At 34.5% G+C, this 20,845-nt stretch overlaps 1 protein-coding gene across 1 annotated transcript; it reads left to right on the forward strand.

Moving 5' to 3' along the window:
* Window positions 1-331: 331 nt before the first annotated feature.
* LOC115413926 (calpain-3-like) lies at window positions 332-19,106 on the forward strand. Its single transcript, XM_030127066.1, is given in 13 exon segments — window positions 332-447; window positions 449-538; window positions 5,384-5,420; window positions 6,501-6,518; window positions 6,521-6,542; window positions 6,545-6,576; window positions 6,714-6,771; window positions 7,703-7,767; window positions 10,408-10,476; window positions 10,571-10,649; window positions 12,727-12,847; window positions 14,526-14,583; window positions 18,327-19,106. Coding segments are annotated over 13 exon segments (792 nt in total). The 3' UTR covers window positions 18,354-19,106.
* Window positions 19,107-20,845: the final 1,739 nt, after the last annotated feature.

Below are 20,845 nucleotides of genomic sequence, written 5' to 3' on the forward strand. Positions count from 1 at the left end.
ATATTATAATAAATTGTGATAAAGTACTTAAGAAAAGGTTAAATAGAGAGAAAAATTGATTTGGGAACTGACACAAAAGTAGCTCTGGGTGTTTATGGGTTAAATGAGAAGAAAGGAAACGAATCTGAATCTATATTTGGATTATTTTTGATGTGAGCATTTTTTGTGTTTGTTCTCAGGTGCCAAAGGTAAGATCTGGACGAACGTCCGTCGGAGGAGCTGCACTTTCTAAGTTTCACACACACCCTACATCAGCTGTTTCCATATCTACTCATTCAACCTGTGATTATTGGCGTTTCTTGAATTTGACTCGTCCTCGCATCCTTTTCAGATGCATGGGAACAAGCAGCACATGCAGAAGGACTTCTTCCTGTTGAACTCGTCCAAGGCTCGCTGTAAGTCCTACATCAACCTGCGCGAGGTGAGCCAGCGCTTCCGCCTGAGCCCCCGAGTACGTCATCGTTCCCTCCACCTACGAGCCGCACCAGGAGGGCGAGTTCATCCTCAGGGTCTTCTCTGAAAAGAGGAACACCTCAGAGTGAGTGGGTGAGGGCGATCAGGGTTGGCCTGCAGGGGGCGCAGTGGGCGGCGCCGGCCGTGTGGCAGCAGCATGTGTTTAGTAGCATTTCTGTGTTTTACCAGAGCTGGGTATTGAAATACAGCACAAGTCAATGTCAGAAACCAGTCAAATCATTCTGATTTTGGCTTTTACATTAATGACAAATAGGTGTAAATACAGTTTTGTTTTAAAAATGAATAGATGTTCGTATTCTTTATTCAAATCAAAATGCAGATTTTGTCCCAAATGTAAAAAAAAACATCACTAGTGTAGTACGAACATGTATTTACTACAATACTCAGCTCTACTGTGTAGATTTTCATGTTGTTTTACAGTTCTGATTTATGTGTTCAACCCTGGGAACAATTAAGAGACCACTGTTATTTTCTATGTCTAAGTTATTATTTACCGTAGAGACATTTCTTCCAAATTATAAGAAACAATAATGGCATTTAGATCTTTTATTTGGAGAAAACGATCGAAGCGATAGAAAATACAGGGTTTTCACATCACACATAATGCAAAAAATCAAGCTCATGTTCATTTAAAGAATATATAGAATTGATATTAAGTATTGTTGATTATTATTTAGTAGTATTGATATTCCAAACTCTCACCAGCAGGGGTCAGTCTGGTACCAGAACACACTTAAAACCAAAGCCACAACATCCACCCGATGTATCCACAGACTGAATCAGTCACTGAATAAAAGATAAAGCTCATAGTTTCCACATCTGTATTATGGAATCATCAAGTTTTATTCAAAAACTAAAACTCATAGTCACTTATTTTAACAGTTGCTAAAATAACAATGTGTCAGGTGCTGCATCAGCTGATAGTTTACATTATAGCTCTGTTAGCTTAGCTCTGTTAGCTTAGCTCTGTTTTTAGACTAAAACAGCCACAGTGAAACCACTAATCACCTGTTTTCTGTTTGGTTTGGTTGTCAGTAGATGAACTAAAGATCTGTTTGAATCCAACAAACAAGGTCAGAACTGTCGCAGTTTAGTCTGAACCGTGGATCAACAAACAGCAACTTAGCAAAGATAAGAACATCCCATAATAACTTTATACCTTCATAAGCATTAACATTAGAAGAAACACTGACATTTAACCATCAAACTCCATTCTTTACATTTATAGCTGAGTCCAGTAGAAACAACATAAGTCCCTTTTCCATTGGACATCTGCGCAAAACTTTACTGATATTTACAAAATGTAGAAAAAACAGAAGTACTTAATGTCATTTTTTCATTAAATCACAAATGCGATAATTTGTTTATTTATTATCGCAAGATGACACGAGAAGTTATTCCATAAACATGGTGACGGACGTAAATATCCTGGTGATTTACTGATATATTCATTATCATTATATTTTCCCCTCTATCTCGTACTAAATTGAAAAATGATTCAGTTTCCTGGTGTGTCCACACATACCACACCATGTTTCTTTTAAAACTCTTCTTCTCCTTGTTGTAACCTCCGTCAACATCGTTTTTTTTAATTCACGTGACTCCAGTTCCGGAAAAAGGTCTCTCCTTTACAGTTTTGCGAAATATCATTTGCACTACACCCAAAAACTTTTAATTGAAAAACGAGAGTTTTGGCGAAATTCTTGTTTTCCTTTAGGCAAATTTTTACCCATAAGTTATATTCACACAATTTGAGGGTCAATGGAAAAGTGACTAAAATAACTCTAGTTTTATCACTTCTTTTCTTTGACTCTGACAGTTGTTTCTTTCTGGTTCTCATCCTCAACTTGGCCTTGAGTGACTCACTACTCCCTCTAGTGGTCACATAAATCCCTGTTACTGGAAAAAAATTAATTTCAAATCTGTACAATCCAATACATTGGTATCTTTGGCAGAACTTCACAGATATTTATTTTAAGGTTATTTTTTTGATAATTTCAAGTAGAAATACCTCACACTGACCCTATAATGGTTAATTAGTTAATTACTAACAAACACCAGAATATTATTTTTGTCACACAAATGTCATATAATACCTTTATTGTCAACACTAAGGATAATTTTAGGTCTTTTCTTAATATTTGACAGTAGAAATAATACACACAGACCCTTTAAACAGCCTGATAATCCATTTTAACTTCCTCTTCTATCTGATCACTTCTTGGTTCAGGTCTGGTCTCTTAATTGCTCTCCAGAGTTGTACTTGATGGGGGTTTTGGTTTTGTTGGGGTTGTTTTTTTTTTTTGGCGGGTGGGACACAAACCACCAAGAACAAACAATTTTAACGGCGATTTGATTTGTAGAGCTGGAAGAAATCGGCCCCAGTTCGAAGCTGTTATGGAATCTTTTTTAGGACAAGCCACGTCAGATATGGGCATACACCGGTAAACTTTCATAATATTCAGTCCTGCATGTTCAACCACAAACATCCAGCTCCGGCTGCCCTGGACCACCTGACAGGATGGACCCCCCCACCCCCCCCCCCAAAGCTGGCTCTGGGACGGACCAGCACAGACAACACAGATGGGCTTAAAAAAAACAGATAAATATGGATCCTCAAATATTACAAGAAGTTTAACCTGTTCATTCCCACCTGATCTATCAGACTCAGCTTTAATGTCATTCAATCAATGGTACGTAATAGAACCAAATATAGTTACCCTGGTCTCAGTGTTGTAGCAGGAGGAAGATAAAAGGATAAAATATGTAAAAGGTAAATAGGGTAGAATAAAAACTACCATAAAATGTGCAAAAAAAAAAAAAAAGGATTCTTTTTTTTTTTTTTTAACAATTTTTTAAATTTATTTTCAGTAAAGTGATGGTGAAATAAAGTCTAATCCAATCCAACTTTATTTGTAAAGCACTTTAAAACAACCACAGTGGACCAAATTGCTGTACAGAAGAATAAAGGAAAACCAAAATAAAAAATACAATACAAGAATAGATTAAAATACATAGAACAACTGTACCAAAAAGAAAACAGTGCTGTACAGAAGAATAAATAAAACCTAAATAAATGAATAAAATACAACAATAGATTAAAAGACATAAAAAGCGGTACAATTAAAAACAACAAAAAATAGTAGTGACCGTTTGTGTTGATTTTCACTGATTTACCAACTTCCATAGTTTATAATTAAAGAACCACAAGGACAAAATGAATCAATAACACCTGATTCGAGCGGTAATAACCTCTATAGTTTCAGAACGTTTCCTTTTTTATGCAGCTAAAATACAAACTTAACTACATATACTAGTCCCATGAGCTTCAGGATTCTTTCACTAATTATGTTTTGGTGTTCAGGAATACTGTAAATTAAAGAAACTTTAACCCATAAAGACCCAAACATCCACTGCTGACCAAAACCATGTACTGATCTAAACTGTTTAATACCTGTTGATCCATTAATCCCATCAATACATGTAAATAATTGGTGTAAAATACAGTTATTTGTCTTTTCATGGTCATCAGATATGACTCATTTGGATGTTCAGAGGCTCTGTAGTTGCCATGGAAACACCGTCATCTTCTACAACATTGATTCACCAGTAAAACCCATGGAGTTGGATCACTAGTCACTTTTCCATTGGACGTCTGCGCAAAACTTTACCGATATTTACTAAATGTCGAAAAAACAGAAGTGCATAATGTTGATTTTTCTGTTTATTCACAAAAGCGATGATTTGTTTATCATCGCAAGATGACACAAGAAGTCATTCCATAAACATGGGGAGGAACATAAATATCTGTTGTGTTGAGTCTAGAATGCTCGTTACCCCTCTATCTCGTACTAAATTAAATAAGGACTGGGTTTCCTGGTGTGTCCACACAAACCGCACCATGTTTGTTTTAAACTCTTCTTCTTCTTTGCTTGTTGTAGCATCCATCAACATCTGTTTTTTTTTTTTTTTTGTTCACATGACTCTAGTTGTGCAAAAAGGTCTTTCCATTGCAGTTTTGCATGATTTACCAATTTCACTACACCCGAAAGACCACCTTTTGTCAGCGCAAAAACTTTTCACCAAAAAACGAGAGTTTTGGCGAAATTATCGTTTTTCCATTAGGCAAATTTTTATGCGCCAGTTATATTCGCACAATTTAAGGGTCAATGGAAAAGTGACTATTGACAGTGGATGAAAATGCTGGTTTTTATGTTCAGTTACTGATATATTTGCTGAAAAAGTCACTTTTTCTTCAGCTTTCTCAACTTTAATCTGAGCTTTTATGAACAACCACAGGATCAGTGAATTAATATGAAAATAAATGATTTACACTGAAAAAAGCAAAATACAGAGGACAATATAATAATAAATGGTGATGAATCACTTAAGACAGGTTAAATATACAGAAAAAATCATTTTGGAACTTTCACCAAAGTAGCACGGGGTCTTTATGGGTTAATTTAACACAAAATGTTGCCTGGATCGCTGGTGATTCGGTGGGAATGGAAGGGTTAATGAATTAGATTATTAACTGATAACTGTCACTTTCCCATCTGGTGATTTATGAAGCATTAAAACAAATATTAATGACAAATTTAACCTCATCAAGCCCAAAAAAAGACATCGTCTACTATCAGAACCCAAAATGTGACAAAACAAGAAGTAAACAGAGGAGAATGAGCATCAGGTGGTATTAACGAACACATTTTGTTCCCAGCTGCATTGTGTTTGTGTTTGTGACTCTTAGACACAGTAGATCCATCCTGTAGATTAACCCTTACTCGACTCTTTGTTCAGTTTGATGAGCAGTAGGTGATTGATTCAGGTAAACCATTAGGTCGCAGGTTGATGTCCGGATGTTGTGACTTGTCACCATGGTGACTGCTGTCTGTTCGTCTTCACTCAGGGAGATAGAGAACAGGATCGAGGCCGACCATCCGGTGGTAAGTGTCCTCCTTCACTTTGGCGGATTTAAGGAGATGAAAAGGCTGCATTATTGGGGTTATTTCAGTGAAGGCAATAATAATAATAATAATAATAATAATAATAATAATAATAATAATAATAATCTGCAACAAGTACAGCATATGATAATAATAATATTTCAGATGTATGTGACACTAGAAACTGAATTTTAATCATTTATGTCTGAACTGGATGACTTAACTTGAGCCACATCATTCAGAAAAGGCTCTGAAACTATTTAATCCATGTGAAAATTTAACTCTGGTCTTTTTTATGGGATGTTTTCAGTCCATTATGGACATATTTCTAATCAAGAACAAAACCTCCCTGCTGAAAAATGTACTTTTTTGCCAAACGCTATTTGTTTACAATACTCAATAAAAAATACTGTTTTTGGACTGTATTATTATTATTTATGAATAGCATTCTCAAAAAAGTGCATTTTACAAGTGGAAGGTTTTGTTCTTTGGTCATCGCTATAATTATGTGCTAATGCTAATGCTAATCTGTGTGCATTATGGGTAAAATGCGGAAAAATTTCTCTACAGGGATAATAAAGAGAGTTAACCTTTATAAGCAAAGCACATATTATAACAGTAATCATTATTTTGCCATCATTTATTATAGATTATGAATATATTTAGAATGTTTACAAATAGCACTCATAAATAGTTAGAACAGTTTTAACTGTTGTAGCATATTATACAGTTCATATAATGATCTATAACATGCATTATATATAATATATATATATATATATATTATATAAATTATTATATATTTTTTTTATTGTATTGATAATTTTTTCCTGCTACTTTTATTTTATTAGACTTAAATGGAGCGACTGTAACACATAATAATTATTATAATAAAGTATTCTGATTCTAATTAACCTATTATAAATAGATAATACAACCGATAAAGCTGTTTTTCCATGGAACAGACAGTACCATCCCATAATCCCAGGACTAACATGTCGTCTTCTTGTGCGTTCTGTCTGGTTCTTCTTCTTCTTCTTCTTCTTCTGTTTGTGTGCGGTGGCGGCTGTGGCGTCTCAGCCGGCGCCGGCCTCGGCAGGGAAGAGAGCGAGGAGGACCAGCAGTCAGGACCATTTTTCAGGAGATAGCCGGCGATGTGAGGTCATGTGAGGAAACTGGGCGGAGTTTAAGGCTTTCGCTTGACAGCTTTATTTTCTTATGATCACCATACCTGCTGCAGACTGTGCCGACGGACTGAGTTAACCCCCGCTGTTCTGTTCCCTCTGGCTTCAGGACATGGAAATAACAGCCAACGAACTGAAAAAACGTCTCAACAGAGTCATCACCAAACGTAAGTGTTTCCAATCTGACCCTGGTGTCAGTTTTATCTGGTTCTTTACGGTTTAAAACATAAGTCCAGAGCAGTTTAGGAGAATAAAATACAAAATAAAAACACATTCTGTCTCATGTTAGACTAGAACAGGGTGTCAGACTCAGTTTAGTTCAGATCTGGGACCAGTACAATAACCCAACATATAAAGTGAATGAATAATAATCCAGTTTTCCTCTCTGTTTTAGTGTCAAAAAAAATTAATTACACAATGAAAGTTGAGTAACTTGAACAACCATGTACAACCTGATATTTATTTAGAAAAATAAAGTACAATTTCTACAATATTATGTCTCATCTTATTATTAACACAACTTACAGATGACGGTGGATCCACAAATACACAAAACATTCAGTAACAGACAGAATACTGGTACAGTTGAACTTCTTTTTCTTTGGACATTTCATGTTGTTCTTACTTGTTCAGGTTATTCACAGTTTATTGTGAAAGGATAGTTCTATACGTAAGTATTTTCCTAATGTAAATTTTACTTTTTTTCACATTAAACCGAGAAAAAAATCTGTAGTTGTCATTATTTGCAGGTTATTTATATTATTTACTTTTGATCATATTGGTCTGAATGTGAAACCTGAAGTAAAACCAGTTCAAACAACCCCAAGACTGTTTAATATCTTCAGGGTCATTTTTGCACTGATGGGCTGGATTGGACCCTTTAGTGGGTCGGTTTTGGTCCGTGGGCCGTGTGTTTGACCCCCCTGGACTAGAATAATATTTAACTTGATACTTAACTAATGTTTTTGTACTAATAAGACGTCTTTAAGAACATTTAACATCCTCGGAATAGACTGAGACCCACCCCTGTTGTGTGTTTGTTTGTGTGTGTGTGTGTGTTGTGTATTTCTTATGTGTGTGTGTGTTGTGGTACCGTAGATAAGGACCTGAACACCGAGGGCTTCAGCCTGGAGAGCTGCAGGAGCATGATTGCTCTGATGGACGTATCCTTTGTATCGAGTGCATCGGGCTGTGTTTTCTGTAGGAGGCCCAACCTGCCGACACACGCGCAGGGTCTGACATGGACGCACACACACAAACAAACAAACAAACACCAACACAACCACAACACAACAACAGCACAAACAAACACACAGACACAGGACACTTACCACAACACAACAGCACTAACACAAACAAACACAACAACAGCACAAACAAACACACAACACTAACACAAACAAACACAACAGCATAAACAAACACACAAAACTAACACAAACAAACACACAATACTAACACAAACAAACACACAATACTAACACAAACAAACACACAATACTAACACAAACAAACACAACAACAGCACAAACGAACACATCACACTAACACAAACAAACACAACAACAGTACAAACGAACACACAACACTAACACAAACGAACACACAATACTAACACAAACAAACACAACAACAGCACAAACGAACACATCACACTAACACAAACAAACACACAATACTAACACAAACAAACACAAACAAACACAACAACAGCACAAACGAACACACAACACTAACACAAACAAACAAAACAACAGCACAAACGAACACACAACACTAACACAAACAAACACAACACACTAACACAAACAAACAAAACAACAGCACAAACAAACACATCACACTAACACAACCAAACACAAAAATCGCAAAAACAAACACACAACACTAACACAAACACACAACAGCAAGACAAAACAAACACAACAACAGTACAAACACGAAAACACTAACACACACAACACTAACACAACAACAGTAACACACACAACACTAACACACACAACACTAACACACACAACACTAACACAACAGCAGTAACACACACAACACTAATATTATATTTTGGGAACATTAGGTCAAAGTTCACATTTTTTTACGAATTTTAAAATCTTTTTTTCCCCATTTACTTCTAATGGGTGAAATTTCACATGTCTGTAGCAGCAAAACTATTGGTTGAATTCAGACCAGACGGGTTTATAGACTGACAGTGACCCAGAATAGATGTGATTATATTTTGGGAAAAGTAGGTCAAAGTTCACATTTTTTATTACTTTTTTTTTTTTTTTTTTTTTTACATCTTTTTCTTCTTCCATTTACTTGTAATGGGCAAAAATTAACATGTCTATGAAAACATCAATTTTGTTTCAATTTACTTCAAAACTTGGCACATATATAGAGGCAGTTGATATGATGACATCAGCACACACATAACATGATGACATCAGCTGGATTGATGCCAAAATAAGATATAATCCGTGCGAGGGGCGGGGTTGTTTGTATCTGGAACCACTTATTCCTACTTTCCTACTTGTTGTTTTTATTAGTTTGTTCTAATGTGCTGTCGCCTGTTCTTATCACCTCTACTTTTCTGGTTCTTTGCTTTTTCTGTGGTCTTTCTTGTGTCTGTACACACATTGTTCTGCTGCTACTGGAACCTCAATTTACTGAGGATCATATAGTTCAGGTTAACCTAGAATCTAATCTAATCTAATCTAATCTAATCTAATCTATTCTAATGTAATCTAATCTAATGTAATCTAATCTCATCTAATCTCATATGATCTATTCTAATCTATTCTATTCTATTCTATTCTATTCTATTCTAATCTAATCTAATCTAATTTAATCTATTCTAATGTAATCTATTGTAATTTAATTTAATCTATTTTAATGTAATCTATTGTGATCTATTTTAATCTATTCTAATCTATTCTATTCTAATCTGATGTGATCTATTCTAATCTAATTTAATCTATTCTAATATAATCTATTCTAGTCTAATCTAATATCATCTAATCTCTATGATCTATTCTAATCTAATCTTTTCTATTCTAATCTCATCTAATCTAACCTAATATAATTTAATCTATTCTAATGTAATTTATTCTAATCTAATTTAATCTATTTTAATCTATTCTATTCTAATCTCATCTAATCTGATGTGATCTATTCTAATCTATTCTAATCTAATCTAATTTAATCTATTCTAATCTAATCTATTCCAATCTAATTTAATCTATTCTAATCTTTTCTATTCTCATCTCATCTAATCTGATATGATCTATTGTATTGTATTGTATTGTATTCTATTCTATTCTATTCTATTCTATTCTATTCTATTCTATTCTATTCTATTCTATTCTATTCTAATCTAATTTAACCTACTCTAATATACTCTAGTCTTATCTAATATAATATAATCTACACTAATCTAATCTAATTTATTCTATTCTATTGTATTCTATTCTTTTATCATCTAATCTAATCTAATCTAATCTAATCTAATCTAATCTAATCTAATCTAATCTAATCTAATCTAATCTAATCTAATCTATTGTGAACAAAAACAGTAAAATAACCGGCTGGATCAGACCCTATGGGGGCCAGTTTTGGCCCCTGGACCTTCTGTTTGACACCCCTGCTGTAGATACCCCCCCCCCCCCCCCCCCCCCCAGCTGTCCATATGAGCTCAGCCTTCAACATGTAGGTCAGGAAACTGAGTGGTAAACCTCCGAAGTCAAACTAAAACACTGTCAGGAGGCGTTTGAGTGTCGGACTGGGGCCTTAACTCCAGGTGTCAGATGGACGGGACGGGTCGACTCAACCTGCAGGAGTTCAGACATCTGTGGAATAAGATCAAACAGTGGCAGGTCAGGCTCCTCGTCAGCAGCAATCCATCCGACCCTCCTCTGCTCCTCCATAAAAACAAACCCTGAGTCTAAACGTCCTCCTCGTTTCTTCCAGGGAATCTTCAAACACTACAACGCCGACCAGTCTGGAAGCATCAACAGCTACGAGATGAGGAACGCCGTCAACGACGCAGGTAAAAACACCCCACCTGTCACTGGACTGATGTTCAGATATCTGTCATGGTAGTGGTTTAACACTGCTTTAAAACAACGACTACAGATGGAACAGTAACAAGAGCAGTTTAGGCCAAGTTTAATATATCATTAGCCTCATAGCATAACTGTCTAAGTCAGACACAAATGGACAAAAGTATGTGGACACGTTGAATTCAGGTGTTTCTTTAATAAACAAAACAATAAGGACTAATGTCAGAATGTCGTTTTAATATGGGATAAATATTATTGCATTGGTTAGTTTGGGTTAAATTATTATCTTTGTTTCCAAAATGCCTCAGAGATGGTTTGGACTTAATTTCTCTCAACATTGATTTTTTTTTTTTTATCCATGACTATGATTTTAAATGTTCTACCTCTGAATTTCACTTTAAATATTCCATTAAACTTTATGGAAATATTGTTGTTTTTATCACAAGTCATCATGAACAGGACATCTTACAGCTGTAGACATAATGTGTCCTAATATTTTAAATATTTTCATTGATTTGTGCATTTTTGTGCATTTTGTTGATTATTTTGGTTCTTTTTTTCTTCATTTTGTTGATTATTTTGTCATTTTTTTTGTACATTTTTTATTATCTTGTTCATTTTGTTGATTATTTTGTCATTTTTTGTACATTTTTTATTATCTTGTTCATTTTGTTGATTATTTTGTTCATTTTGTTCATTAGTTTGTTAATTTTGTTGATTATTTTGGTCTTTTTTACTCATTAACTCCCTGGCCTAGTCATCTCAGATTCATCCTTTTAAGACTAGGAGTTAAGTCCAAACCATCTCTGAGGCATTATGAAAACAAAGATAACAATTTAAAGCAAACTAACCAATGCAATGATATTTATCCCAATGTAAAACTATGAAAATAATCATATTCTATCACAATTAACCATCTACTTTCTTCACATCACACTGAGGAAGAAGAACCTACCATTAAACTTGAAGGAAATATTGACGTTTTTATCTCAAATGTGCATGAACAGGACATCTGACAGCTATACACATGATGTGTCCCAATATTTTAAATGTTTTCATTGATTTGTTCATTTTTATGCATTTATTGATTATTTTGTCATTTTTGTTCATTTTTTTGATGATTTTGTTCATTTCGTTGATTATTTTGTTCGTTGAGTATTTTATTAATTTTGTGGATTATTTTGGTCTTTTTTTCCCTTCATTTTATGATTATTTGGTCATTTTTTGTTCATTTTTTTAATTATCTTGTTCATTTTGTTGATTATTTTGTCACTTTTTGTTCATTTTTTTTAATTATCTAGTTCATTTTGTTGATTATTTTGGTCTTTTTTTACTCATTAACTCCCTGACCTAGTCATCTCAGATCTGTCCTTTAAGACTAGGAATTAAACCCAAACCATCTCTGAGGCATTTTGGAAGCAAAAATAACAATTTATAACCAAACTAACCAATGCAATATTCATCCCAATATAAACTATGTAAATAATTTTCTACCACAATCAACCATCTACTTTTTTCACATCTCACTGAGGAAGAAAAATCTACCATTAAACTTTAAGGAAATATTGATGTTTATAAACTATATGGACATAAATATTGGGACACATCATGCCTACAGCTGTAACATTTAACATAGAGACATCAATATTAATAATCAATATGATATTTATCCCAATATAAAACTATATTATGTCATTAGTCATTATTGCTTTGTGTCGTAGACCCCTGTTAGTAAAGAAACACCTGAATTCAACGTGTCCACATACTTTTGTCCATATAGTATATAATTTAGGTAATTATGCTAAAAGGCTAACTATATATTTTCAGGAAATACTCAGATCCAACAGTTGAGAGATGTGACCCTACACTTTGCATCCTGTTCCCTTTGTCTAAACCCAGACAGTGTAAATTCAGACGCTGCTTTGGCTGGATTTGTCGTATATAGTTTGTGCTTCACATGAGTCAGGATGTGATGTATGATCTACTGCTGATGGTCCTACACCTTGAACTCATCCTCTAAATGTTCTTGTCACTGTACAGTCATGTGTCTTATGTCCCGCTCAGGCTTCCGTCTCAACAACCAGCTGTATGACATCATCACCATGCGCTACGCCAATGAGAACATGAACATCGACTTCGACAGCTTCATCAGCTGTCTGGTCCGCCTCGAAGCCATGTTCAGTAAGTCCGCTCATCAGCACAAAACGCAGAAAAAAAAACAGGTCAAAGAACACGAACCGCCGACCAGTCTGAATCTGAATACTGTGTCCAGTGGAGAGAACAACTACAGCAACAGTAACAGTACTTCAGCTTTCAGCACTGTAAATGTTGTTTCTTACTGGTTCTCATCCCGTCCAGTCACTTTCTGACACTTTGGTCAAAGGTCTAGTCTCTGTTTTCTTTTCTCATTTAACATATGATATGATATGATATGATATGATATGATATGATATGATATGATATGATATAATATGACACAATATGGTTCCATGTGATACAATATGATTTGATGCAATACACTACGATACAATGTAATATGATACATTACAACATGTTATGATGCCGTACAATATGATACCATGAGTGGACGCAATGTGATGTGACACAATACAATATGATATGATACAATATGATACAATGCAGTGTGATACACTACAATACGACATGATATATCATATGATACAATACAATATGATATGATATGATATATGGTACGATATATGATATGATATGGTATGATATGATAAATGATATGATATGATGTGATATATGATATGATATGATATGCTATATGACATTATATATATATGGTATTATATGATATGATATGATATGATATGATGATACCATGTGAGATAATACCATACGATGATATATGATGCAATAACGTGATTATCTACAATATGATGCAAATGATATGATACGATATAATATGATATGACATGATGTGATATGATATATAAGGTGATATAATATTATATGATACGATATGATTTGATGCAGTCCTCTATGATATGATATGATATGATATGATATGATATGATATATGATATGATACCATGTGATATGATACTATAGGGTGAGACATGATGCAGTAATATCTGATAATCTACAATATGATGCAATATGATATGATACAATATGATACATGACATGATGCAATATTATATGATATGATACAATATGATTTGATGCAATACCCTATGATATGATATAATATGTTATGATATCATACGTGATACAATATGTTATGTTATGTTATGTTATGATGATGCCATGTGATATGATATTATACAATAAGATATGATGCGATAATGTAGGATGATCTATGATATGATGCAATATGATATGATACATTCCAATACAATATGATATATAATATGATACAGTATTATTTGATACAGTATGTGAAATGATACCATATGTTACCATATCATACAACATACATTATTGTCCCCTCTGGGAAATTTGTTGTTGAACATTTATTCATACAAAAATGTTTCACAAAGGTCCATTAGTGTCAGTTACATCAGTGCCTGTCACATAGATGTCGCACATATCTATAGTATAAAAGCATTAAAGATATTAAAATTGTGCAAATCTCCCAATAAGAACACTTTGCACATTTCAGAAACTAAACTCACTCCCTAACTGAAGGACCAGTGTGCATCATTTTCCTGAGTAACTGTGTAGCTATGGCACACAGTAGACGTTTGGATGGATGGATGGATGGATGGATGTGTGTGTGTGTGTGTGTGTGTGTGTGTGTGTGTGTTTCCTGCTGTTGTTCTGGTTGGTGTCTGTGGTTCTTTCATGAGCTGAATCCTGTCGTTGAATCCTAGTTGTGTTGTTTTTGTCCTCAGGGCGTTCCAGGCCTTCGATCAGGACGGAGACGGAACCATCAGACTCAGTGTCCTGGAGGTAAGACTCAACATGTCCACGCTTGGACTCGGACTTCACTCCAAAATACTGAACAGGATTACACCAGTCAGTCCAAAACAGTAACAGATACATCTTAATATAATATAACCAGTGTCACAACAAACACCTGTCATTGGTTCTTTCCACTTTTAAATCATTTCCAGTTTGGATCTTTTCTGCTGTTTTTATCATGCTGCACTTTTCACTTTTTGGTCATTTTTGTCTCACTGTACTTCTGTCCTCTCCTGCATTTCACATCAACTCTTCCAGAGAACTCGATTATTACCTCCGCCAAGGAGGTTATGTTTTTGCCAGGGTTTGTTTGTTTGTTTGTTTGTTTGTTTGTTTGTTTGTCTGTCTGTCTGTTTGTCTGTCCGTTAGTGTGCAACATAACTCAAAAAGTTATGGACAGATTTGGATGAAATTTTCAGGGTTTGTTGGAAATGGGATAAGGAAGAAATGATTAAATTTTGGTGGTGATCGGGGATGGGGGGGCTCACGGGGGGGCCCATTTCCAACAAACCCTGAAAATTTCATCAAAATCTGTCCATAACTTTTTGAGTTATGTTGCACACTAACGGACAGACAAACAGACAGACAGACAAACAAACAAACCCTGGCAAAACATAACCTCCTTGGCGTGGGGGGGTTCCACAGGGGGGGCCACTGATCAGCCTTGGTGGAGGTCTGCGCTCTCCGAGTGCTTCTAGTTTTTATTTAGAAAAGTCACCCCCATATTATACACTATATGGACAAAAGTATGTGGACACGTTGAATTCAGGTGTTTCTTTCTAATGACAAATGTCATAATATAGTTTTATATTGGGATAAATGTTATTGTATTAATTAGTTTGGTTTAAAAGGATGTATAAATCCAGTATAATGACAAAATATAGAACATTATTAATATAGAACATTAACATTTTTAATATCGCTGTGCAATAAATTATTATTGTATGCTGTGCATACTTAGGTGTGTTAGGTGTTTTCAGGTTATTGTGTATATACAGTACTTGTATTGTACATATATATATAGATATATATATATATATTCTATTCTGTTTATTATTTATTTGTTCCATTGATGACTGTTTGTGGGATGTTCATGCGATGGGTCAGAGTGTTTTTCTTCTTGTACTGCTGCTGTTGTAACAAAGCAATTTCCTGCAAAGGATCAATAAAGTATCTATCTATCTATCTATCTATCTATCTATCTATCTATCTATCTATCTATCTATCTATCTATCTATCTATCTATCTATCTATCTATCTATCTATCTATCTATCTATCTATCTATCTATCTATCTATCTATCTATCTATCTGTTATCTGAATAAGTGAAAATCTAGTTGTAGAAGAAGGCATAAAATAAGATATTATTCTGTACTGCCTATTTGTAATTAATCAATTAATTAATACAGACTATCATGATTAGGAGATATTATCACGTTTATTAATGATTATATTTGTAGTAAATAATGAAAGCGCATGTAAATATTTTAGTTTATATTAAAAAAGATTGATTATGCAAATCTGATTGTGTGTGAGCTGACTAAAGAATGTATGAGTGGTTTTTGTATGGATGCTTTGTGTTATTGTAAAAATATATATAGAAAAAATGTGTTAAAGCAAAGGAAGTGGTATTAATTTAATTATCAGTTTGTAAAAAGGGGGTGGAGTCTATAAGTTGTACCTCTCTCCACTCCTTTTTGGGCACCGAAAAATTTTGTTTGGCCATGTTGTATGGTTCTGTGTTATCTGATTCTATGAGCTCCAAATAAAACTACATTAACTAACTAACTAACTAACTAACTAAATAACTAACTAACTAACTAACTAAATAAATAAATAATTAACTAAATAAATAAATAAATAAATAAATAACTACATAAATAAATAACAAATAACAAACTAAATAACTATTTAAATAACTAACTAAATAAATAAATAAATAAATAACAAATAACAAACAAACTAACTATTTAACTAACAAACTAACTAACTAACGAAATAAATAAATAACAAATAACAAACTAACTAAATAACAATTTAAATAACTAACTAACTAACTAACTAAATAAATAAATAACAAATAACAAACTAACTAAATAACTATTAAATAACTAACTAACTAACTAACTGAAAACTAACTAACTTATTATCTTTGCTTCCAACTGACTTCCTGACTTAATTTCTCTCTTTTATTTTATCAATGTTTTTAAATGTTCTTCCTCTAAATTTCTATAATATTCTTCCTGCTCTGACTGTAAATAATGCTTTTCTTCCACAACTAACCATCTACTTTCTTCACATCTGACTGAGGAAGAAAAACCTCCGATTAAACTTTAAGGAAATATTGATGTTTTTATCTTAAATCCTCATGAACAGGACATCTTACAGCTGTAGACATGATGTGTCCCAATACTTTTGTCCACATAGTGTTTGTAGTTTTGTATTTTCCTCTGACAGTTGACAACCCTGTAAAAACAGTCCTATGACATGGTTTAGGTCTCAGCCCATTGCTTGAAATTGCACTTATTTTTTCTTTCTATTTTAGGTTCAAGGTTGTAAATGGTTTTTAAGGTTTTTTACATTTTCATAATGTAATTTGTCTTTTTTTTTTTTTTTTTACACTAAAACAAAGTAAAACATTTGTGTAAAACTATCATTTTGCACCTAATATTTTATATATAGTTACCTGTTTGCACTGAAAAAGGAGAAGCTCTTCTCTTCTCTTCTCTTCTCTTCTCTTCTCTTCTCTTCTCTTCTCTTCTCTTCTCTTCTCTTCTCTTCTCTTCTCTTCTCTTCTCTTCTCTTCTCTTCTCTTCTCTTCTCTTCTCTTCTATTCTATTCTATTCCTTTCTATTCTCTTCTGTTCTATTCTATTCTGTTCTGTTCTATTCTATTCTGTTCTATTCGATTTGATTCTATTCTTTTCTATTCTGTTCTGTTCTCTTCTATTCTGTTCTATTCTATTCTGTTCTATTCCTTTCTATTCTATTCTGTTCTATTCTATTCTATTCTATTCTATTCTGTTCTGTTCTTTTCTGTTATGTTCTATTCTGTTCTGTTCTGTTCTGTTCTGTTGTATTCTATTCTATTCCTTTCTATTCTCTTCTCTTCTATTCTATTCTATTCTATTCTATTCTATTCTATTCTCTTCTCTTCTATTCTCTTGTCTTCTACTCTATTCTCTTCTGTTCTATTCTATTCCTTTCTATTCTGTTCTATTCCTTTCTATTCTCTTCTCTTCTGTTCTGTTCTATTCTATTCTGTTCTATTCGATTCTGTTCTGTTCTATTCTGTTCTGTTCTATTCTGTTCTATTCTATTCTGTTCTATTCCTTTCTATTCTCTTCTGTTCTCTTCTATTCTGTTCTGTTCTATTCTATTCTATTCCTTTCTATTCTATTCTATTCTATTCTATTTCTAGGTTACTATGTTAGTATTTTCCTGGTCTAGTGTGAACCTCTGGGCTCAGGTCTAGTCCACTTCAGGGTCATGTTGGGTCTTATGTGGTCCCCCTGGTCTAGTGGGAACCTCTGGGCTCAGGTCTAGTCCACTTCAGGGTCATGTTGGGTCTTATGTGGTCCCCCTGGTCTAGTGGGAACCTCTGGGCTCAGGTCTAGTCCACTTCAGGGTCATGTTGGGTCTTATGTGGTCCCCCTGGTCTAGTGGGAACCTCTGGGCTCAGGTCTAGTCCAGTTTTCTGATGCGGGTCCTGGTTCTTCTTCTCCTCCCCAGTGGCTCCAGTTGACCATGTACGCCTAAAGCGGGCCCGTCTCCTCCAGCTCAGCTCCAGTCCACATGAGGACCAGACCTTCCAGCCTTTACCTCATCCCTCAGTGACCGCCATCAGCTCTCAGACTCACCTCCTCACCACACCTTCATCATCATCATCATCATCCTCCTCCTCCTCCTCCTGGCACCTCCTGTCGTCTCTTTCACCGTCACACACTTTTCTCAGGCATCAAAACACACACCACCTCTTTTATTTTTCTGTCACGATACCTCAGAGCCTCCCCCCATCTCTGTACTGTATTCCACCTCCACCTTCTTCTTCTTCATCTTCATCTTCTTCCTCCTTTTCTTCTTCTTCTCGTGAATAATCTGAGAACATCTACAAGCAGGGCCGTCACTCTGCCCCTGAACTTGTGTTTTTAATTTACTTTCACTGTCAATATAAACTCAATCCTGCAGGAGTTGTGGTTGTTGTTAGGGTGGGAGCGGTGAAAACAGCGCCCCCTGGTGGACGAACATACACCTCCTCCTCCTACCCCCCGACTTCCTGACCTCCTGACTCTACTGTCCAGTCTGAAAGTCGTTCACTTCCGCCTGCGGATCCACGAGAGTCGAGACGGAAAAAACCAGCAGCAACAGCAGCAGCGGAGACGAAGAGTTTTTTTTTTTTTTTTTTTTTCTTCAGTATGGATTTGATAGAAAATGGCTGATGGGTTGGACTGCGGATTTTTGTGATTTCCTCTTAAGGCTTTGGTCAAATGAGTGTAATGCATTTTTAACCATTTTAACCCAATAAATGAATGTGTAGTTATTGGTTTGACTGTGTAACTGGGAGTTTTTCTATCACACTGTGGACGTTTTATGCACATTTATTAACCTTCACAAATCCAGACACCCACAGAATCTACTGATCTACAATATTTAATAATTATGATCCATTAATTCTATCAATACATGTAAATAATTGGTGTAAAATACACTTCTTCATCTTTTCATGGTCATCAGATATGACCCATTTGGACATTCAGAGGCTCGGTAGTTACCATGGAAACACCGTCATCTTCTTCAACATTGATTCACCAGTAAAACCCATGGAGTTGGATCAATGACAGTGGATGGACACACTGCACTACATGTGCATTATGGATCAGATCTGCAAAGGCACAAACATTTCAGTAAATTAATAACACAATAACCTATAAATAATGACAACTCCAAAATGTTGCCTTTGTTTTAGAGCAAAAAACCCCATTAAATTATGAAAATACTTACTTTTCTAAACTATCCAAACAAAAAAGATGTGAATAACCTGAAAAAAACGAAATTTCTTAAGAAAAATAAGTGCAATTTTAACAATATTCTGCCTCAACTTATCATTTCTACATGTAGATTATGGATCGGATCTACAAAGACACTAAACACTGAGGAACAGGAAGAAAATAGTTCAAATTGTGCTTAATTTTCTTTAGATATTTCAGGTTGTTCATATTTATTCAGGTTATTCATGTTTTATTGTTAAAGGATAGTTTGTAAATGTAAATATTTTCATAATTTAATGTTATTTTTTGCACTAAAACAAAGACAAATAAATATTTGAAGTTGTAGTTGTCATTATTTGTAGGCATAATGTAATATTATTTTCACATCAAACTGAGAAAAAAATCTGGAGTCATTATTTTTTGCAGGTTCTTCTGCTGTTATTATTTGACTGTAGATCATATTGGTCTGTATGTGGAATCTGAACTAAAATGAGTTCCACAGCCTTGACTGTGGAATGTTTACACTTTGTAAATTCATCCCATGGCCGGAATGGAACCTTTGGTGGGCCCCGGGCTGTATGTTTGAGACCCCTGATCTAAGTGGTTGCTGTTGAAAACATAAAACGTGAGAGACATGACGACAAGTAAGACAAGACAAAACACATACTGATGACATATTCTCACACACACACACACACACACACACACACACACACACACACACACACACACACCAATCTATAATGATGAATATGTAATAAGTTGCTGATTATTAATAGTTCAGCATTAAACATTCAAAAACCACCACCGCTGTCTCATTTATTTTAACATATATTCGTACTGTTTGGGTAGAGCTGTTCAATTCAGAACCTCATATCTACAGGAAAGGACAGAGTTGTCTGTACATCCTGAGGAGACTGGGGTATGGAAGTAAATCTGTCTCATCAGGTTTTGAATTATAAAAGCCACTGAATTTCTTGCACTGAATTTTTTTTGCACTGAAATTAAGTATCTGAATTTTTTCGGCGTCACATGACCAACCTAACGTAATTGATTGGCTGGCTGGAGGTTCCACTTGAGATAGAATCATTCCTTATCCTTGGTGTTCCGGATGTGGGATCTCAATTTTTTGCATCTGAATTTTTTAGTTCTGAATTTTTTGCATCTGAATTTTTTTAATTCTAAATTTATGAACATAGTAAAATTGAGAGACAAAAATTCAGATACTTAATTTCAGTGCAAAAAAAATTCAGATACTTAATT

Source organism: Sphaeramia orbicularis, chromosome 22 (assembly GCF_902148855.1).
Source record: "Sphaeramia orbicularis chromosome 22, fSphaOr1.1, whole genome shotgun sequence".
In the NCBI taxonomy this organism is placed as follows: domain Eukaryota; kingdom Metazoa; phylum Chordata; class Actinopteri; order Kurtiformes; family Apogonidae; genus Sphaeramia; species Sphaeramia orbicularis.